General features: G+C 34.2%; 1 protein-coding gene across 1 annotated transcript; it reads left to right on the top strand.

The window, feature by feature from the left end:
- The first annotated feature begins 152 nt into the window (after positions 1–152).
- Positions 153–16602, top strand: LOC134237732 (UPF0764 protein C16orf89 homolog). Its single transcript, XM_062719879.1, has 7 exons — positions 153–432; positions 2342–2509; positions 3299–3449; positions 4326–4443; positions 4670–4829; positions 5331–5456; positions 16314–16602. Exons 1-7 carry the CDS (start codon positions 234–236, stop codon positions 16469–16471), a joined length of 1080 nt encoding a protein of 359 aa, XP_062575863.1. The 5' UTR covers positions 153–233; the 3' UTR covers positions 16472–16602.
- The last annotated feature ends 1242 nt before the right edge of the window (positions 16603–17844 follow it).

Raw genomic sequence — 17844 nt, 5'->3', positions numbered from 1 at the left:
AAACAACTATCACAGCAATCCCTATATATTAATCCATAGAATAACAATATGCTTAACCCTTTACATAAAGATCACTCTCGTATTTAACGCGTGCATCATCGCTAATAAGCCAACCAATGATTTAGCGCGCTTGAAATCCTACGCTATTCTTGAGGTTATTAAAATCAAAATGACGGCGATTTTCAACAGAGGCCAAAGAACTTACAATTTCGAGAGGGGAAAAGGGCTGTAAGATGAGATATTTTATTTCCTATATAACAGGGATTTTATTGGTGCCGGTAGTGTCTTCAACTGCAATCGCTTCCAATTCTAACGACTCCTTGGTGCTTCTTACTAAAACGCTAGATGCTATAGAGTTTGCACTCAACTATTTTCACCAGGAGCACCCTAACCTCAATCTAGATGCCGTTATTGGAACACGAATGGTGGAGGGTAAGTTCATTCTTTGTTTTAATCCATTCCAAACCATAATATTTTGTAAGATGTTTTATTTTTAAAATTCAGTTTAAGATTAACACATCTTTGTAAGTGTTGATTTGTAAGGAGTAAATGGTGTAAATCTATCTATATTTTGGTTTCAGATTAGGTTAGGAAATTAGTTAAAACGAAGTAAATCTACAAGTATAAAATTCCTTTAGATCTTCAATTGCAACCTAGTAAGTTGTTCAATATGCTTTAAGTGAGATTTTTACCAAATTGCTAAAACGCCCCTCACTTACTTAAATGGGCCCATTAAGCTGATGAATTTATTTGGTGGAGCCGTGGACAAAGAAAAAAGAATCGATGATCACAAACAAAATATTTAATTAAAACAGAAATTGTTGAATACTGTAATTTACCTCAAGAATCTTTTGTTTTTTGCGTTCGAAAGAGATTATTCCCCTAAGTCAATTGAGATTCAATTCTAAAAATATATACATGTAAATACATATGCATATATTTTTAAAAAAAATTATTCCTTTCGTTTTCAATACTTGTTGATTTACCTTTGGAAAAACCTAATTATCATGAGCAGATATCAGTATTAAATTGAACATCTCTTTTGTCATATTACTGCTATGATAAAAAGTTTAAATTTTCTTTGTCTCTATATTATGTAAGTTATTATCCTTCTAAAGTTACTGTGATTAACTTTTCGGGAAAGGCAAGTTTATTAAATGTACAAAAGTCAAAGAACTACACTTCTTTGCCGTCACTTCTGTGCCTTCAGTATAAGACCGCGAAACTAATCGGTGGAAAACTTACCTGATGTTTTACTATAAAGTTAAATGAAGCAATGCATTTACAAAGGATGACTGGAAAATAAGTGTAAAAATTGTACCGCATATTAGAATGGTTTAAGGGGGCCGACTACAGTTTTATTGTGTGAAAACTACAATAGCGAAACTTTTCATTTTTATACCATATATAACTTACATTAACTTCAGTGTACATGCAAAGTTTGGTTGAAATCTATCGTCCAGGTATTTTTGAGGGACCGTCTCAAAATGCAGGTACATTTACTATAGGATTATATAGGAAAATGCCAATTTTTAGCACTTTAAAGCAAATTGTACAAATACTACAATAGACATTTTGTTCAAACTATAATATTTGATGAGTAATACTATATTGTACATTATATGTAAGACATACAAAATTCTACCGTTTTGTTACCAGAGGGAGCATCTCAAAATGCAAAAAATAAGCAAATTTTACTATTTTTATAGAATATTACAAAATATGACGTACACAATGGATTCACATGAAAACATAATAAAAATATTGGAGATATTCTCAAATTTCTATGTTTTAAATTTCAAGAACGAATGTTTATTACTTTTTCTTTAATAATATTTTTATTACCCCTTTCTTTAAGAGGTACAGATTATCATAACGTCAAAAACACACTGCAACGACGTCAACCTACCTATCAATTGCAAAATCGGTTAAGAAATCAGTTAATATATCAAATTGTAATTACATTTTCATACCTATAATTTCTTAATTTTGTTTAATTTTAATAATTAAGCGAAAAAAGTTGCATTAAAACAGTAAATACACTTCATTTTACTATGATGCGCGAAATATTGCGCGATGGAAAATATAGTCGGCCCCCTTAAATATGAATATCATTTACTGAACAAATGATCACAGCATCTAAATGGTAAATGTGGGCTTTAATTTATATTTAGAAGAAAGACGTTTGCATATTGAAGAATAAGGTCCTATTGACATTTTTTTTATTCAAAATTCAGAAAAAGTATAAAAACACAAATTTTCACCCATAGATTGAATTATAAAAATTTCAAGTAAACAATAAAGCAAAATTATGCATTTTTCATTTTTGTATCTCAAACAGGACAATTTAAAGTTCTCCTCAAAAAGTTAAATTCTCGACCCCAAAATGATGCGAAGAGAATTTGGAACCCAACGATTGCGAGGATTGAGAGATTGCAGAAGGTGGCTGGACTGGTCAGTGAAGAAGCGCTGCCCTACATAGCGGCATTTACTCCACAATATTATAACGGTATGCCTAGAACTTATAGGGACATGAAAACAGGTTTAACAGAATTTTGAAAACCAATTTTAATGTTTACAATCATCATCTAATGATTAACAAAAATTTGAACAACATTTGTTGATTAACAAACGAGATACAGAACTTTGTATCAAGTTCTTCATAACGTAAACAAGGCTCGTGTCTTGTTTTTGTTTGCTTATAACAAATTTCATATTTATAACAAAATGATTCGAAATTCAACAAATCACTAGAAACTGTCGAAACGTATTTAGAATAATGTTTTTTTTTAAATTATCTGCTTTGAACGAACATATATCAGTATATTAATCTATGTAAATATAATCATGACACGGATGCTGTTCGCATAACAAAGTTTTGGAGTTCTAAATCTGTCTTGCATTTCGACAAATGAGTGAAATGACGTTCAAATTTTTGAAGTTCATTAGAAAGACCTTAGTTAAATATTTATAAAAATGAAAAAAATATATATAACGATGCTAAAATGGATAAAATAAACTTTTCTTCTTTGCTTATGGACATATTGAATTCTGCTTAATTGTCTCTGTTTTCACAATGATAATAATAAATCTGTTACCCTTTTACCAAATTTGTTACCCCACCATCATGTTGTAAATTTTGAATTTACTAGAGGGAGGTAAATGCAAAAATTTTGCATTTACCTCCTCCTAGTAAATTCAAAATTTACAACATGATACCACTCCTCGGGTTAAGGATTCAGGTCATAGAGAATTTGATGTCGACATCATTGTTAATAATGTTCTAATTCCTTTTTAGAGATAGGGCCAATTATACAAGGAGGATTTTGGGAAATGGACTACCCGAGCCGGGATTTTGATCCCGAAGTAAAAGTTTGGCAATATCGAGAAGGAGAATCCTTAAGGGAACAAAAGTCAGATGATTGTCTGGCAGAATTCTTTGGAACAGGGTTAGTTTGAACAAAACAGATACATGTAGTTTGTGTGGAATCTAATTCTCAAAATGCTAGCCACTGTAGAAAAATCCCATTTGCTCTTATAGAAAGGCAAAACAAAACATATTCGGGGTGGTTAATAAAAAAAAATCCGAAGACAAATTCTTTTATCTACTTGCAACTTGAAAAAGCTCAAATTGTAACTTTAAAGATTACAGCTAGTTGACGCTTTCTCTAGCCATTTCGGCCTTTAATGGCATTTTTAATGGCATTGATGATAATTCTTTGATCAAAACATATTTCTAATGCATTTGAAATCTTGTTAAGTCTATAACCTATTTCAGTCAGAGTATATTTTAGGAACATTATGCATTAGCAGCTTTTGGTGTTTTCAAAGATCAACGTTTTCAAGATTTTAACAAAAAGTTGATTATTTTTTTACTTTTAAGCATGCAGACCCATTACCTTGCTTTGTGATTGGTGAAGTGTTGTGATTTTATGAGCAAAGTTTCTGTTTCCGTTAAGTCAATTAATTTTTATGGTATTGCTTCTTTGTGCTAATGAAATCAGCCTTCGTGGTCATAAAATGAAATCAAGGGATCCGCGATAACAAAATGCGTGTCAATGCTATCCTGTTTGGGCATTCGAGAAACGTTTTGGGATCAGAATAAGGGTTTACCCATAATCCTTTTAAAAATGCTTTCGTCGCCAATTCGTCCCAAAGCCGCAAAACATAAAATCTGGATTCGCTGATTGCTTCCGATAATTGAAGCCATCTACCAATTAAATTGTCGTCAAAATCTATTAAAGTGTCACAAAATAGTTTCCCTGTTTAATTATAAAAGCTTTTAGGTGTCAAATATAACTTTTTCACTTTTTTCTGCATTTTAGAAAGAAATCAAAAGAGCACTGCAGAATATCAGACGAATGTTGGAATTTTATGACGTCACCAGGATACAATTCTTACTCGCTGTCGCACCAAGTCTTTTACCTGGAAATAGGAAGACAGGTAACTTAGAAATAACGTGTTCTTCAAATTCAAAGACGCATGATAACGTGAACATATTAGACTGAAGATTTAAAAGTGCAAAAGTAAAGAGAAAGTGGAAGAATGGTTGTAATTTTATGTTTAAATGTATATATATTTCTTGAATTTGAATTATGAACTTTCATATTGATTTGCGCCAAATGCTTAACATTTTGTTCTGAATGAGAATTAATATTTACAATTTCAGTTTGGTTGCTACGCACAAATGTTGTTGAAAAATTTACTCAAACACCAAAAGCCAATAAACGAATTGCAAGAAGAGTTCTGTAAAAACATGTTGAATGAAGCAGTTATCATTGCGAAAAACGGGTTTCCACAACGAAAACAAGATCTTTTTATGGAACAAGGTAGTATTGCAGACTTGATAAATTGATCCCAAAGAAAAAGAAAGGGGTATTGCACTTTTACAGCAGCTGTTACCAGATGTAGTTTCTATAAATCATCGGTCCAAGATTAATAAGGCGCACTTTATGCAAGAAAGTACTTTTAAGGCTACAACTATTACTTTTTTCGAAGTAGAGGGGGCATGCACTGAAAATGAATGAAACAAGAGTTTTAGGGTGCATAGGATAAGTTACCTTCATGACCAATAAACCCCAGGATGAATAAGCATTATAAAATAACAGTTGTGTGACCAAATAATTATGGGTACTATGCTTATTTTAAGTCTAATTTTGAAAACAAACATATTTTTACTTCTCATGCAACGTATATTTCTCATGTTATACTTAAGTATTACTAGTATTGCTTATAGCAATATTTTTCTCAGCCAGTGCTCATGACGATCATAAGCTGATTTTAATACTGGGGTTCAACATAAGATATCATTTCATTTGGATGTTTTGCAGCTGCCTTGTGTGGTATCCTTGGATACAGAGAATTCTTCACCTCTGATTGGCTGAGTCCAATCCTCAGTTGGCAGGATGAACTCTACGGATGTTACAGAGGAGAACTAGTTTTCGAGTCCGAAGTCAGTAAGTGGACTAAAAATGCCCTTTAAATGAATAAAGTACACAGATTTTAGGAAGGGATATACAAAGTACTAGTATATGACCTTATTTTAATGAGTCTGAAATATAAACCACCGGCAAATAAGAAGAGAATTAATGAGGCATGTATTGAGTTAGAAAAATTGGTTGTACTTTTATTGTAGAGGCCATAAAAACCCAAGATATCCAAGGATGTCCCGAGTGTGTCTGCCTGTTTTATACACCATAGTTTGTAATTATGTTTTCCAATAAAAATCATATGTTTCATCTACAATCCTACAATTTTTCAAATGAACAACCCCCACCAAAAGTAAATCGAATAATGTCAAAACCTTCTCAGACCTCCAGGAAGCTACCGGTATTTTCGAAAAAAAAAATCCGGCATTTTTTCATCCCGTCAACATCTATTTTAAGCTTACATATATGTTGTAGTAATTTTTTCAGTTTGGATGCTACGCATAAATGTTGTGGGCAATCATGCAACCGTTATTTCAAAGATGGTTTCATGTAGCCCATTTTGGATAAAAAGTAAAAATTGTGCTGTCTTTCTGATTTTTGGAGTCCTTGCCCTCTCTCTCAATCAATTGACCGTGCGCTGCCTCAAAGAAAAATTCAACTTTTGAATTAATACTTTCATTTGATGACCTGGGTGGATAAATTTAATTTGTCAATAAATCTGCTCAAGTCCGTAAATAGATGTATCACAAGTAACATCGCTCGTTCATCCATGGAAAAAAAAATCCTAAAAATCTGTCTCTGTGATTGTCAAAGATGTCGATTTTCATTAAGATTTCTAACGTGCTATTTCAGATTTGAACGATCCCTTAATGGATTTGATGCGTATTTAGCTCTATAAAGAAACCCTCCTTAATGAAGTCACAAAGAAAATAAGTTCTATGATTTCAGGGCTTAACGTGGGTCCTCAATCAACAATAATAACAGTCTACATGTTGACGTTCAGAGGAAAATGCATTAATAATTTGGCACGCAATCTGTTATTATACCAATTTCACGTCTAAAACTTTAATTAAAAATACCCATTTTCGACATGAGTTGTTTTCATTTTTGATTTAGGAATTTGAAAAGACATATAATCAAATAAATTTGATGTGCTAAAGGAAGCGCTGGTTTAAAGTTGTTAAAATATTAAATCAAATTTGAATTCTCTCGATGAGAATAAACTGGCGTAGTAGAAGTAACTGGTACATTACAAATGACTTTCTTCGTTCTTTTGAAGTAGTTAAGTGTGCAAAATAATGTTACAGTCATGTAAGTGGTGCTGACATCACCAAAATTGACATGTTGAAATTTGGCCCTTATTCTTAACGCATTCCAGTTCGATTTGTTGACCAGGCTGACCACACTTTACATTAGATAGTCCCTTTCCCCCGTAATTATTCTTGACAATGGTATTCCACCTGGGGAGGAATTAGCATCGATGCCCTAGTTATGAACCCTCAAATCTTGAAATTTGATAAAGAAATTAGAATAAAATCCTTGCTGCTTCGTACAGGTCCACCCTGGGAAATGCATGCTTTCTTTGCAGTGACATATTCTTACAGTGCCCTATCTGTGGAAAGTCATTGCTACTCTATAGTCAAGATGCTTTGACTTGTAACATATATCGGGCTGTTTGATAACATGTTGGAAGATTTGGTTTATTCCCATAGCATCCATGAATAAATAATAACGGGAAATATATATTTTGTCTAGATCGACATCGCTTTGTGTGGACATGTACATGAAATCCTTTTATAAATTATAAGTGATTTCTTTTGTAAATTGATGAATAAAGGAACATGTAGTGAAAAGTAATATTTTTACTGAAAAATATTTTTAGAATATAAAAATTTTCTCTATAAAAACATAAAAAAAACAAAAAACAAATACACTCAACTTTACAATTTCAAAAAATTAAATTAAATTAACTTTTAAAGGAATTTATTACTCAAAATTGAACAGTCCAGTAGCTTCAGTTTTCTCATTTTTTTTATCATGATTAAATCATAGGCGCTCCCCATGTAATTCTGTAAATGACGTATGATAAGTATATATAGGTCTACCCCTCTATACTATAAAATATCCAAGGCCTGCAACTGGGCGCCATTGTGGATTTCGCCTGGGACCTCTGACTGACTTACTTTAAGGGTTTCTGGGGTATACTGGGCTGGTTATCAGCATCGGGTACTGTAATTTATTGAAATAAAATATTTGCAAACTTTTATCCAGCTCCATTCCGTTGCTTTCTCTTGTTTTCAAACATTTCTCTATTACACCGTCACACTTAGCTGATCTCGGCCGGAAGAAGTCGATTTCGTCGATTTTCAACAACTCGTACGAAAACTAGAGGTACTGTGAGCACTGAGCTCACTAAATGATACCCCCCGCCTCCCATAATGTCGATGTGTTGCTTTATATTGTTTTATGGTAATGTGTAAAGAGGAATAACTCGTCCCGTCAAATGTTATCCAGAAGCTTCTATTATGTGACGTCATAGGTAAACAAAAAATGGCAATGTCCATGTTTTGCTCTGGGAAACCTAAAATACGTGTTGAATAAAAAAGTAAAATCAGGGGCGTAGCTTGAACTAAAGTTCTAGTGAGGCAAATGTATTGTAGCCGGGGGTCTGGGGGCCGCCTTAGGCCCCCAGCAGGTCCAGGGCAGAGCCTTGGTGGGGGTTCAGGGGGGGTTCAACGGAAATTGAATTTGTTAGTTTTAGAATGTAAAAATGGCACTCGTCCTGGCCAGAAATTTCGTAATTTTTCTGGTTTTATGATTTTCAGAATTCATATGATTCTAAATGTAAATACTAATTCAAAGTACTTATTTGTTTATTCGTTTTTTGAATTATTTAAATATATTTGAATTTTGGCATCATTTGGAAAGACAATAAAGTTATTTACTAGTTAACAGGGATTGGGAAATACTTGATGCCGATTTTAGACTTCCTTTTCCATAGAAAGGGTGTCAACTTTGCCTGCCCCTTGTTGTTGTGGTCCATATATTATTTGTCAAAAAAAAAGAAAAACTTTAGAATTTAGAAAAGTTTTTAGAATAATTTAGAACTATAGAGTCCTAGAGAATTTTGACCCAGAACTAGTACAATAATTTATAGATTTATTTAAATGATAAATAAAGCAATTAGGTTTTAAAAAATAAATTAGATATTTTCTGCGATGAATAATTAATTAATTATGGGAAGGGAGATGTTGCTGAAAATTCTAGTGAGGCAGTTGCCTCATTGCCACAATGGAAGCTACGCCCCTGAGTAAAATAGGAGGTGCACAATGGCAATATGTAATGAAGATTTTGTGAAAGTTTCATTCAATTTCACTCAGTAGTATAAGAGGAGTTGCGGATAAGAGAAAAAGCGTAACAGACGGACGGACGGACAGACGGACGGACGGACGGAAATCCCGATCACTATATACCCTCCCGCTTTTCAAGCGGGGGGTATAATAACTTTCGGAAGTTTGACAATATTTAGTGGGGAAAGTACATAGGCGCTTGGTTTCAGGATGGTGTATGTTATGTATTATGTGTTTTTTGGTTTGTCTGAATACCCTCATTAAATAAAAATGAAAACTCGCTGAAATTAGCACGTTTTAAAAATGTCATATGTACAGTATATATACTATATATACTCTCATAGGCACGTACATGTAGCATCGTTTTTGAAAGTGAGGGGGGGGGGCTGCTAGAGAGAAACATTTTTTTTTCACTTACCTGTAAAAGTTGACGAGCCGAAAAAAAAAACCGCTCAAACACGGAAATCCTATTTCGGGGGGGGGGGTAGTGGCCAATTTTTTTCAAAGCCAACTTCCTTTCACTTTCATTTTTTTCCCATAAAATAGTACATTTTCCTTCATATCGCAATACTATGGTAATAAGTGTGTGTGTGTGTGGGGGGGCAACCTACCTTTCAATGCACATTTTCAACAGTAAAGGTAATGTTGGGAAAAAAGTAGGGGCTGGCAACCCCCCTCCCCCCCTTGTTGCTACGTGCCTGTCTAGCTCATACGGACTTGTGTAGAGAAAATAAATCAGTTAGAAAAATCAGTACCTCTTTCCGAGATAATATTTTTTTATTTTCTCAAAGAGTATCACAGGGGCTTGTGTACAGAAACAAAAAAATGTACCCCAGAGAGAAAAAAAAACTCCGAGGAATATGACATTTTTAAAACGTGCTAATTTCAGCGAGTTTTCATTTTTATTTAATGAGGGTATTCAGACAAACCAAAAAACACATAATACACAACATACACCATCCTGAAACCAAGCGCCTATGTACTTTCCCCACTAAATATTGTCAAACTTCCGAAAGTTATTTTCGTACGAGTTGTTGAAAATCGACGAAATCGACTTCTTCCGGCCGAGATCCAATCGGCAATCCTCGGCTGACTCCGCTACGCTCCATTCAAACGTTATGTGCGAGGTACGAGTCATCCGAGGAACTCCGATTGGCCGAGATCAGCTAAGTGTGACGGTGTAATAGAGAAATGTTTGAAAACAAGAGAAAGCAACGGAATGGTGCTGGATAAAAGTTTGCAAATATTTTATTTCAATAAATTACAGTACCCGATGCTGATAACCAGCCCAGTATACCCCAGAAACCCTTAAAGTAAGTCAGTCAGAGGTCCCAGGCGAAATCCACAATGGCGCCCAGTTGCAGGCCTTGGATATTTTATAGTATAGAGGGGTAGACCTATATATACTTATCATACGTCATTTACAGAATTACATGGGGAGCGCCTATGGATTAAATCATACTACCTTTTTTCAAAAGATTTGTCGACACTTCCTGTTTTCTGATTTGCGAAACAAAAAACTCCGACACGTTGTGTGTTTTTCTACGTAATTTTTATACGCCCGTCTTAAGACGGGACGTATTATGTTATAGGCTTCATGTCCGTCTGTCTGTCCGTCCGTCCGTCTGTTAGCTTTTCTCGTGTCCGGCTCATAACTTGAGTACTATAAGGCCTAGAGTTATCAAACTTTGTCAGCTGATACATCTTGGGTAGAAGGTGTGTCGCACACAAAAAGTAGGTCGCTCTGACCTATAATTAAAAAGTTATAGCCAAATATGGAAAAATCCTGTCCGGTCCATAACTAGAAAACTATTAGACTTAGAATCATCAAACTTGGCCACTTCATGCATCTTAGGTAGAGGGTGTGTCGCGACCTATTTCAAGGTCACTGTGACCTTTAATTTAAGTGAAATTTAAAAAAAAAATGTCTTGTTTTCTCTTCATTTACACACTCCAAAAAATGTAAAAGTATTGCACTATTCTTATTAGAAAAATGTTAAATCAAGAAAATACTTATTTTTTTAAGCATATACTTGACAGCAATCTATAACAAATGTAATGTATGTTAAAGAAATTCCATCACTCCCATGAGTTTAATTATCAAGCACTGGTCAAGAAGAATTTTGATAACAGAAAATTGCATGTCAAATTAGAGAAATTAATGAGTTTAGTGTGAGGGAGAGCATCGATGCTATCTATATCCCTTGAGTATTGGGTCAAATGGGTAATCCTGTTGGATTAAAAATAGCTCTTGTTGGCTAGCATAAGTTTTAAAATGAATTTGATGAGAAGTAAATAAAACTAATTTGATTTTGCATAATAAACTATTTTGATATTACATAATATTATGAACTTAAAAAAAATAATTTTATGGGGGTGGGGTGGAATCAGCATGTCCATATGAATTGCATATTAAAACCTGTCTGCCATTAAATCTAACAAAAAAATCATTGAGGTTTTATATGTTTTAAAAATGCTTTATGGTAGATAGTGCAGATCCAATAATCTCTTGGGAGTAATGAGTAGACAAGCATTCAGTTAAAGATTAATTAATGTGTTCAGTGTAGCAAGGCTATAGTTGTCTCAATCATTTCTTCAGAGCATTATCCTAATTAACTGACAGTGCATCCTTTGGGAATTAGACAGAAGAACTGTTGGTCAGTTTATATTTGATGGCCAGCCTTTTATTTTCAAAATTAATTAGGTATAGACTAAGTTGTTAAGACTAATTTGATATTGTTTAATATGATAGGCATTTGGCAAGGTCTAACACAACCAGTATAGAAATCTATGAATGATGCAGTATATGTTATAATTAATGCCTACACCACAGGAGATGGATAAACACATTTTTTAAGGAGTCGAAAAATCATGGAAATCTTAAAATCAAGGTTGACATGATTTTCTTGCACTTTTAATTGTTTAAGATAATTGTAATTTTTTGACGGGCGTATCATGCTGTGGCGTGGCACTTTATTGTTTAAAGGAATTTGCTTTAATTATGTTCCCCAAACGAAGTTGGGGAACATATTGTTTTTACTCTGTTTCTTATTATGTTCCCCAAACGAAGTTGGGGAACATATTGTTTTTACTCTGTTTCTTATTATTATTATTCTTATTATTTTTCTTCCTGGGAAAATTTTGTCCGCGAGTGATCTTGTAAACTACACATCCGACTTAGGTGAAACCTTTTTAGGGTAAGTAGGCATGTTATGTAGATTTGCGGAATCAAGGTCATTTTGCGCGCACGTGCTTGCAAGAGCGCGCACGTGCAAAACTTAAAATGACCAATATATAATGGATATAACCGTAACTTCTCTATTTTTTGACGAAATGTTTTGAAACTTATAATGTAAGGATATATTAGTAGTATGCACAAGATGACATGGTCAAAATAGCAAGATCGCACGCGCATGCACGTGTGCTTCGCTCTGATTGGCTGAAACTAAAGTCTTAATATCTTTTTTGTTTTTTGATAAAATCATTTGAAATTTTGAACATAGTCTTACATTAGGGAGATCTACAGCCTGTAATATAAGATTTTTCATGAAAGCATGTGCATGCACATGTGCTTGCAAGAGTTCGCACGTGCAACACGAGAAATGTCCAATATAATTGATACAGACGTAACTATTAAAATTATTGATGAAATGCTTTGAAACTCATTTTATAAGTATATATTAGAAGCGTAGACAAAATGACATGGTCAAAAAAGTAAGATCTCACGCGCATGCACGTGCGCTTCTCTCTGATTGGCTGAAACTAAAGTCTCAATATCTTTCTTGTTTCTTGTCATAATCCTTTGAAATTTTGAACATAGACCTACATTATGAAGATCTACAGCATGATATATAAGAATTTTCATGAAAGCATGCGCATGCCCGCGTGCTGCAATCTGATTGGTTGAAACTTTAAATGGCTATATCTACTTTGTTTTTGACGAAATGCTTTGAAATTTAAAACATTGTCATGCATTAGGATATCCTACAATAAGATATAGAAAAAAAATCATGAAATCATGCGCATGCACGTGTGCTGCAATCTGATTGGCTTAAACTTGAAATGACTATAACTCCCTTGTTTTTCAACCAAACAGGATTTGATTTAGATTATAGATAGATGTAAGGGACTCCTACAAGAAGGTATGGTCATCATGCACGTGCACGCACGTGCGTGCATTTGGAACGAGTGAAATGAAAAATACACTTGAAAGAGTGATTTTTCATACTTTTGGACTGAATGCTTTAATATATTGTATATTAAAATATGTAGATAGTGTAGACAAGATGATATGATCATAACGCACATGCATTCACATGCGACGGATGCAATGCTAAAATTTGAATATAATTGGTATACTTCTGAGAAAACGTTGTTAAAGTCAAAAGCACAGAGTTTGTCTTATTTAATGAAGCTTACAGGGAATATGGCACCAAAAAGGAGTTGGGGAGCGTTTGGGGAACATCTGTAACGGTCCCCGTTACAATTAGCACTAGTTATTATTATTCTTCTTCTTCTTCCTGGGTACTTTTTTGTCCGGGAGTGATCTTGTAAACTGTTCAACCGATGTAGGTAAAACCTTTTTAGGGTCAGTAGACATGTTATGCAGATTTGTGGAATCAAGGTCATTTTGCGCGCACGTGCTTGCAAGAGCGTGCGCGTGCAACACGTGAAATGACCAATATAATAGATATAGCCGTTACTTTTTTATTTTTTGATGAAATGCTTTGAAACTCATAATTTGATTATTTATTAGTAGTATAGATATGACGATATGGTCAAAATAGCAAGATCTCACGCGCATGCACGTGCGCTTTGCTCTGATTGGCTGAAACTAAAGTCTCTATATCTTTCTTGTTTTTCGACGAAATCCTATGAAATTTTGAACATAGCCATGCATTAATATATCCTACAACTTGATATATAGCATTTTTCATAAAATCACATGCATGCACGTGCGCTGCAATCTGATTGGCTTAAACTTTAAATAGCTATAACTCCCTTGGTTTTCAACCAAACAGTATGGGATTTGGAACATAGATAGATATAATGAACTTCTACAACATGATATGGTCGTCATGCACATGCATACAATGCGTGTACTTGCGCTGTAATCTGATTGGCTGAAACTTTAAACAGCTATAGCTGTTTGGTTTTCAACCAAACGGAGTGGGATTTAGAATATAGAGAGATATAATAGACGTCTACAAGAAGATATGGACACCATGTTCATGTATGCACGTGAGTGCACGTGAAATGAGTTAAATCAAAAATACACTTGAATGAACGTATTTTAAATACTTTTGGATTAAATACTTTAATATTTAGTATATTAAAATGTATAGATTGTGTAGACAAGATGATATGGTCATTATGCACATGCATTCACATGCGCACGCGTGCAATGCTAAAATCTGAATGAACTTGGCGTTGTTAAAGTTTCAAATGCATAGATTTTGTCCTATTTAATGAAGCTTACAGGGAATATGGCACCAAAAGGGAGTTGGGGAGCGTTTGGGGAACATCTGTAACGGTCCCCGTTACAATTAGCACTAGTTGACATATATTCTGAAAGAATTTCCAAGAAGTTAGAAAAAATTAAATTCTTCCACATTTGCGAGAAAAATGCCATAATAGATGAAAAAATCTGCACTTCATATTGTGTGACAATTTTTCAGACACGTTCTGTAATAAATAATTTATGAGTGAACTGGTTAAAAACGCGACAATATATTCATAATTGGGTTATTTCATGACAAATCTAATATGAAAATCAAAATGTGTAAATTTTTGTTCACCATATTTCGTGCAGATCAGCTGTTAACACAAAGGGTGTAAACATGTCTTCAGATTTTCCGACTTTGATTTATCGAGCTTGGTGCTTTTCTTTTTTTTAAATCTGCGTTTTCATGTGCGTATTTAGGTCTATAAGTGCTTTCTGATCATCGTTATTCTAAGGAGAACAAAACAAGAGACATTTTGTGAATTTGATCTTTAATGTTTGAAATTAGAAATCATAACTGTACTTAATCGCAAAAAAAGACCAACAAATGAATTGTCAAATAGTCGTCGTTGTCAATATATCATATTTCTCGTTTCATGTTTTTTTAATTATAGATTTCATACCACAAAATACTGCTTTTATTAAAGGATTCAGATATTTGTTAGAATAAGATAAAACATAATTATGCAACGATATCTGACAAATTTCTGTGAATCAAGCTTTTTATTTCGCTTGATCCATTCTAAATCATTGGAACAAAAACGATCCATAGACCGACAGTGCCGTCATTTTCAGATAACAATCTTTGTTATGAAAGACAAAGAACATTACTGCCGGGGTACTTTTATTTCAGTTCAAAAGTGCGTATTGGACTGACGGTTCGATTAGCTGAAAGATGTTAAATTTGGGATACGAATATCTAGACTTATAAACTTATAAGGTGTAACTACTTTTTGGAAGAAAGTGAACTGAATGAATACCATGTACGTCTAATTTTATATTTAATTTGCTAAGTTGGGGGAAAACAACCCAACTGCAATTTTTATAAAATTCTATAGCGATGCCATAGGAGACTATCTTAGAATCGGTACCCTCATTAACATCAAGCTTTCCTTGCGTAGTAGCAAGGCTAGAATGTAGTTCAAGATCGTAGCTCTTTGTAGCTGCTGTTCAAGTCGCTAATACCAATATGAAGTATTATGAATACTAAGGCTCTATGAAGTCCAAAGATCACAATCAGTATCATCAAAATCAATGAAATAGATCAAAATTCAAATAGATCTTTAACTCAATGAGGTAGGCTCGTAGACCAAACAATGCTCAGTTACTGCAAGTGTGTAAAAGAAATAATTGGAAAATCAAGTGAGACAAACTAATTGCCATATACTAATAGAGAGTAAGTCATTGGGGGGAAAGGGTTTTACTGACTTGTCATTTTAAAAAACCAGAAGTCACTGACGAGACTGTAGCTCTACTGGTTTATACTAATAACGAAGGAAGAGAAAAGTAGCATTTAAACTTGAAACTTTGCATTAGAAAAAAATTAAAATTGATCATTGGTTTAGTCATTTTCTTGGCAAGATTTATTGAAATCAGACCAAAACTACAGGAGGAGTAGCATTTTGTAAATATTTCAATCAAATTTCTATTTTTAGTAACAATTGCAACACCGCTCATAGAAATAAAAAAACGATATCTTAGTATAGTGTACATATTGACATCAGACCAAAATTGTAGGCGGAGTAGCATTTGAAAATATTTCAAAAGAATTTCTATTTTAAGTAACCATGACAACACCATTCATCGAAATCAAAAACCGGTAAACAAAATTATGTATCTTAGTGTAGTTTACTTATGTGCCAAGTTATATTGAAATCAGACCAAAACTGTAGGAGGAGTAGCATTTTGAAAAACTGTTTACAGACAGACGGACGGACGACGGACACCTTACTATCGCAAAGCTCTTCTGGTCTCTGACCAGTCGAGCTAAAAATTAACCAGTGGAATTTTACTTCTGTTGTCTCTTTGTAGAACTACGTCCTGGAGTAAATATTCGCCGGAAGCGAGAGGAGCGCCCCCTGGATCACGGATGCCTGTGTCACAGAACAACGGTTGCCCTGGCTGCGTTAGGTCAATATGTTCGGTACATATCGGAATACATCCAGCTGTTGGAATCCATGCCACAGTGAAACAACTTAAATATATGGTTTCGACCGGGTCCCATTGAACATCATTCCGTACTCCATAATTCGCGAATGAACTTCAGATGCTCAAATGTTATAATTGTTGCATGATGATATTAAAATTGATACACTAGTGATCGAGTGTTATAAGCATTCTACAGGAACGTTGTGATACCTTCTCTACAAAATTGGCAATGTTTACACTTGCCGCAGTGATACCTAGATAAAGGAAAGGGAATTGTCAGAAAAAGTAATAATTTTAAAGATAAATGAAAAAGAATCTTTTTAGCGTAATGAATCAATTTTGAAACAAGCAAGGGTTTTTTCGTGAAATAAAAATTGATAAAATTGTGTACTTTCATTTGGTGAAAATAAAAAAAGAACAAGAGGCCCATGGGCCACATCGCTCACCTGTGTAACTTGGGAGATGCAGTTCTTTACCAGATTCCCCCTCTTGCTACAGTCCTATCATGCCCCACTACCCCCTTCCCTTTTATGATTTGAAAACTTTAGAATCTACACTACCCCAGGATGCTTCCACATAAGTTTCAGCTTTCCTGACCCAGTGGTTCTTGAGAAGAAGATTTTTAAAGATTTGTTCTATATATTTCTATGTAAAACTTGGATTCCCTATTGTGGCCCCGCCCTACCCCCGGGGGTCATGATTTTAAGAATTTAATATCTACACTACCCCAGGATGATTCCATATAAGTTTCAGCTTTTGAGGCCCGGTGGTTCTTGAGAAGAAGATTTTTAAGTGACCCCACCCTATTTTTGTCTTTTCTTGATTATCTCCCCTTGTGAAGGGACTTGGCCCTTCCTTTTAATAATTTAAACTCCCCTTCACCCAAGGATGCTTTGTACCAAGTTTGGTTAAAATTGGCCCATTGGTTCTTGAGAAGTCGAAAATGTGAAAAGTTTACAGACGGACGGACAGACAGACGGACGGACGGACGGACAGACAGACGGACGGACGGACGACGGACAAAATGTGATCAGAAAAGCTCACTTGAGCCTTTGGCTCAGGTGAGCTAAAAACCTTAGGTTATCTTAAATACATGTACGTGTATATTAAAATACGTCAATATTTTGTCTTTGATCTATTATTACGACCAAAGAAACTGTGTGCTACAATTTCCATATTCATTTGAAAATTCTAAAATGAAAAGAAGCCACTGGAACATCAAAATTTGCTTCTTTATAGACGAATTTCTTGTATATCTGTATAAAAAAATGTTGGGAACATCTTTAAAGGGGTTCGTAAAAATTTCCTTTTGACCCATATTTTCATTATAAGTGAGTTCATGATATCCAAGTTTTACTGTACTGACACCTGTATTTGTGTCTGTAATTTTTATTAGGCTCTAGTTTTGAAAACG

The sequence above is a fragment of the Saccostrea cucullata genome, unplaced genomic scaffold, assembly GCF_032062105.1.
Source record: "Saccostrea cucullata isolate Sc308-1 unplaced genomic scaffold, CSIRO_AGI_Scuc_v1 ctg11, whole genome shotgun sequence".
Classification (NCBI taxonomy): domain Eukaryota; kingdom Metazoa; phylum Mollusca; class Bivalvia; order Ostreida; family Ostreidae; genus Saccostrea; species Saccostrea cuccullata.
Note: the sequence above shows the minus strand (reverse complement) of the source record. Positions and strands in the feature narration are given on the sequence as shown.

Excerpts from the sequence above, each read along its gene's own strand:
- LOC134237732 (XM_062719879.1), top strand. The coding sequence starts at position 234 with ATGAGATATTTTATTTCCTATATAACAGGGATTTTATTGGTGCCGGTA. Across the intron at positions 2,510-3,298 it reads TACTCCACAATATTATAACG|AGATAGGGCCAATTATACAA; the intron begins GTATGCCTAGAA and ends ATTCCTTTTTAG. Across the intron at positions 4,830-5,330 it reads AGATCTTTTTATGGAACAAG|CTGCCTTGTGTGGTATCCTT; the intron begins GTAGTATTGCAG and ends GATGTTTTGCAG.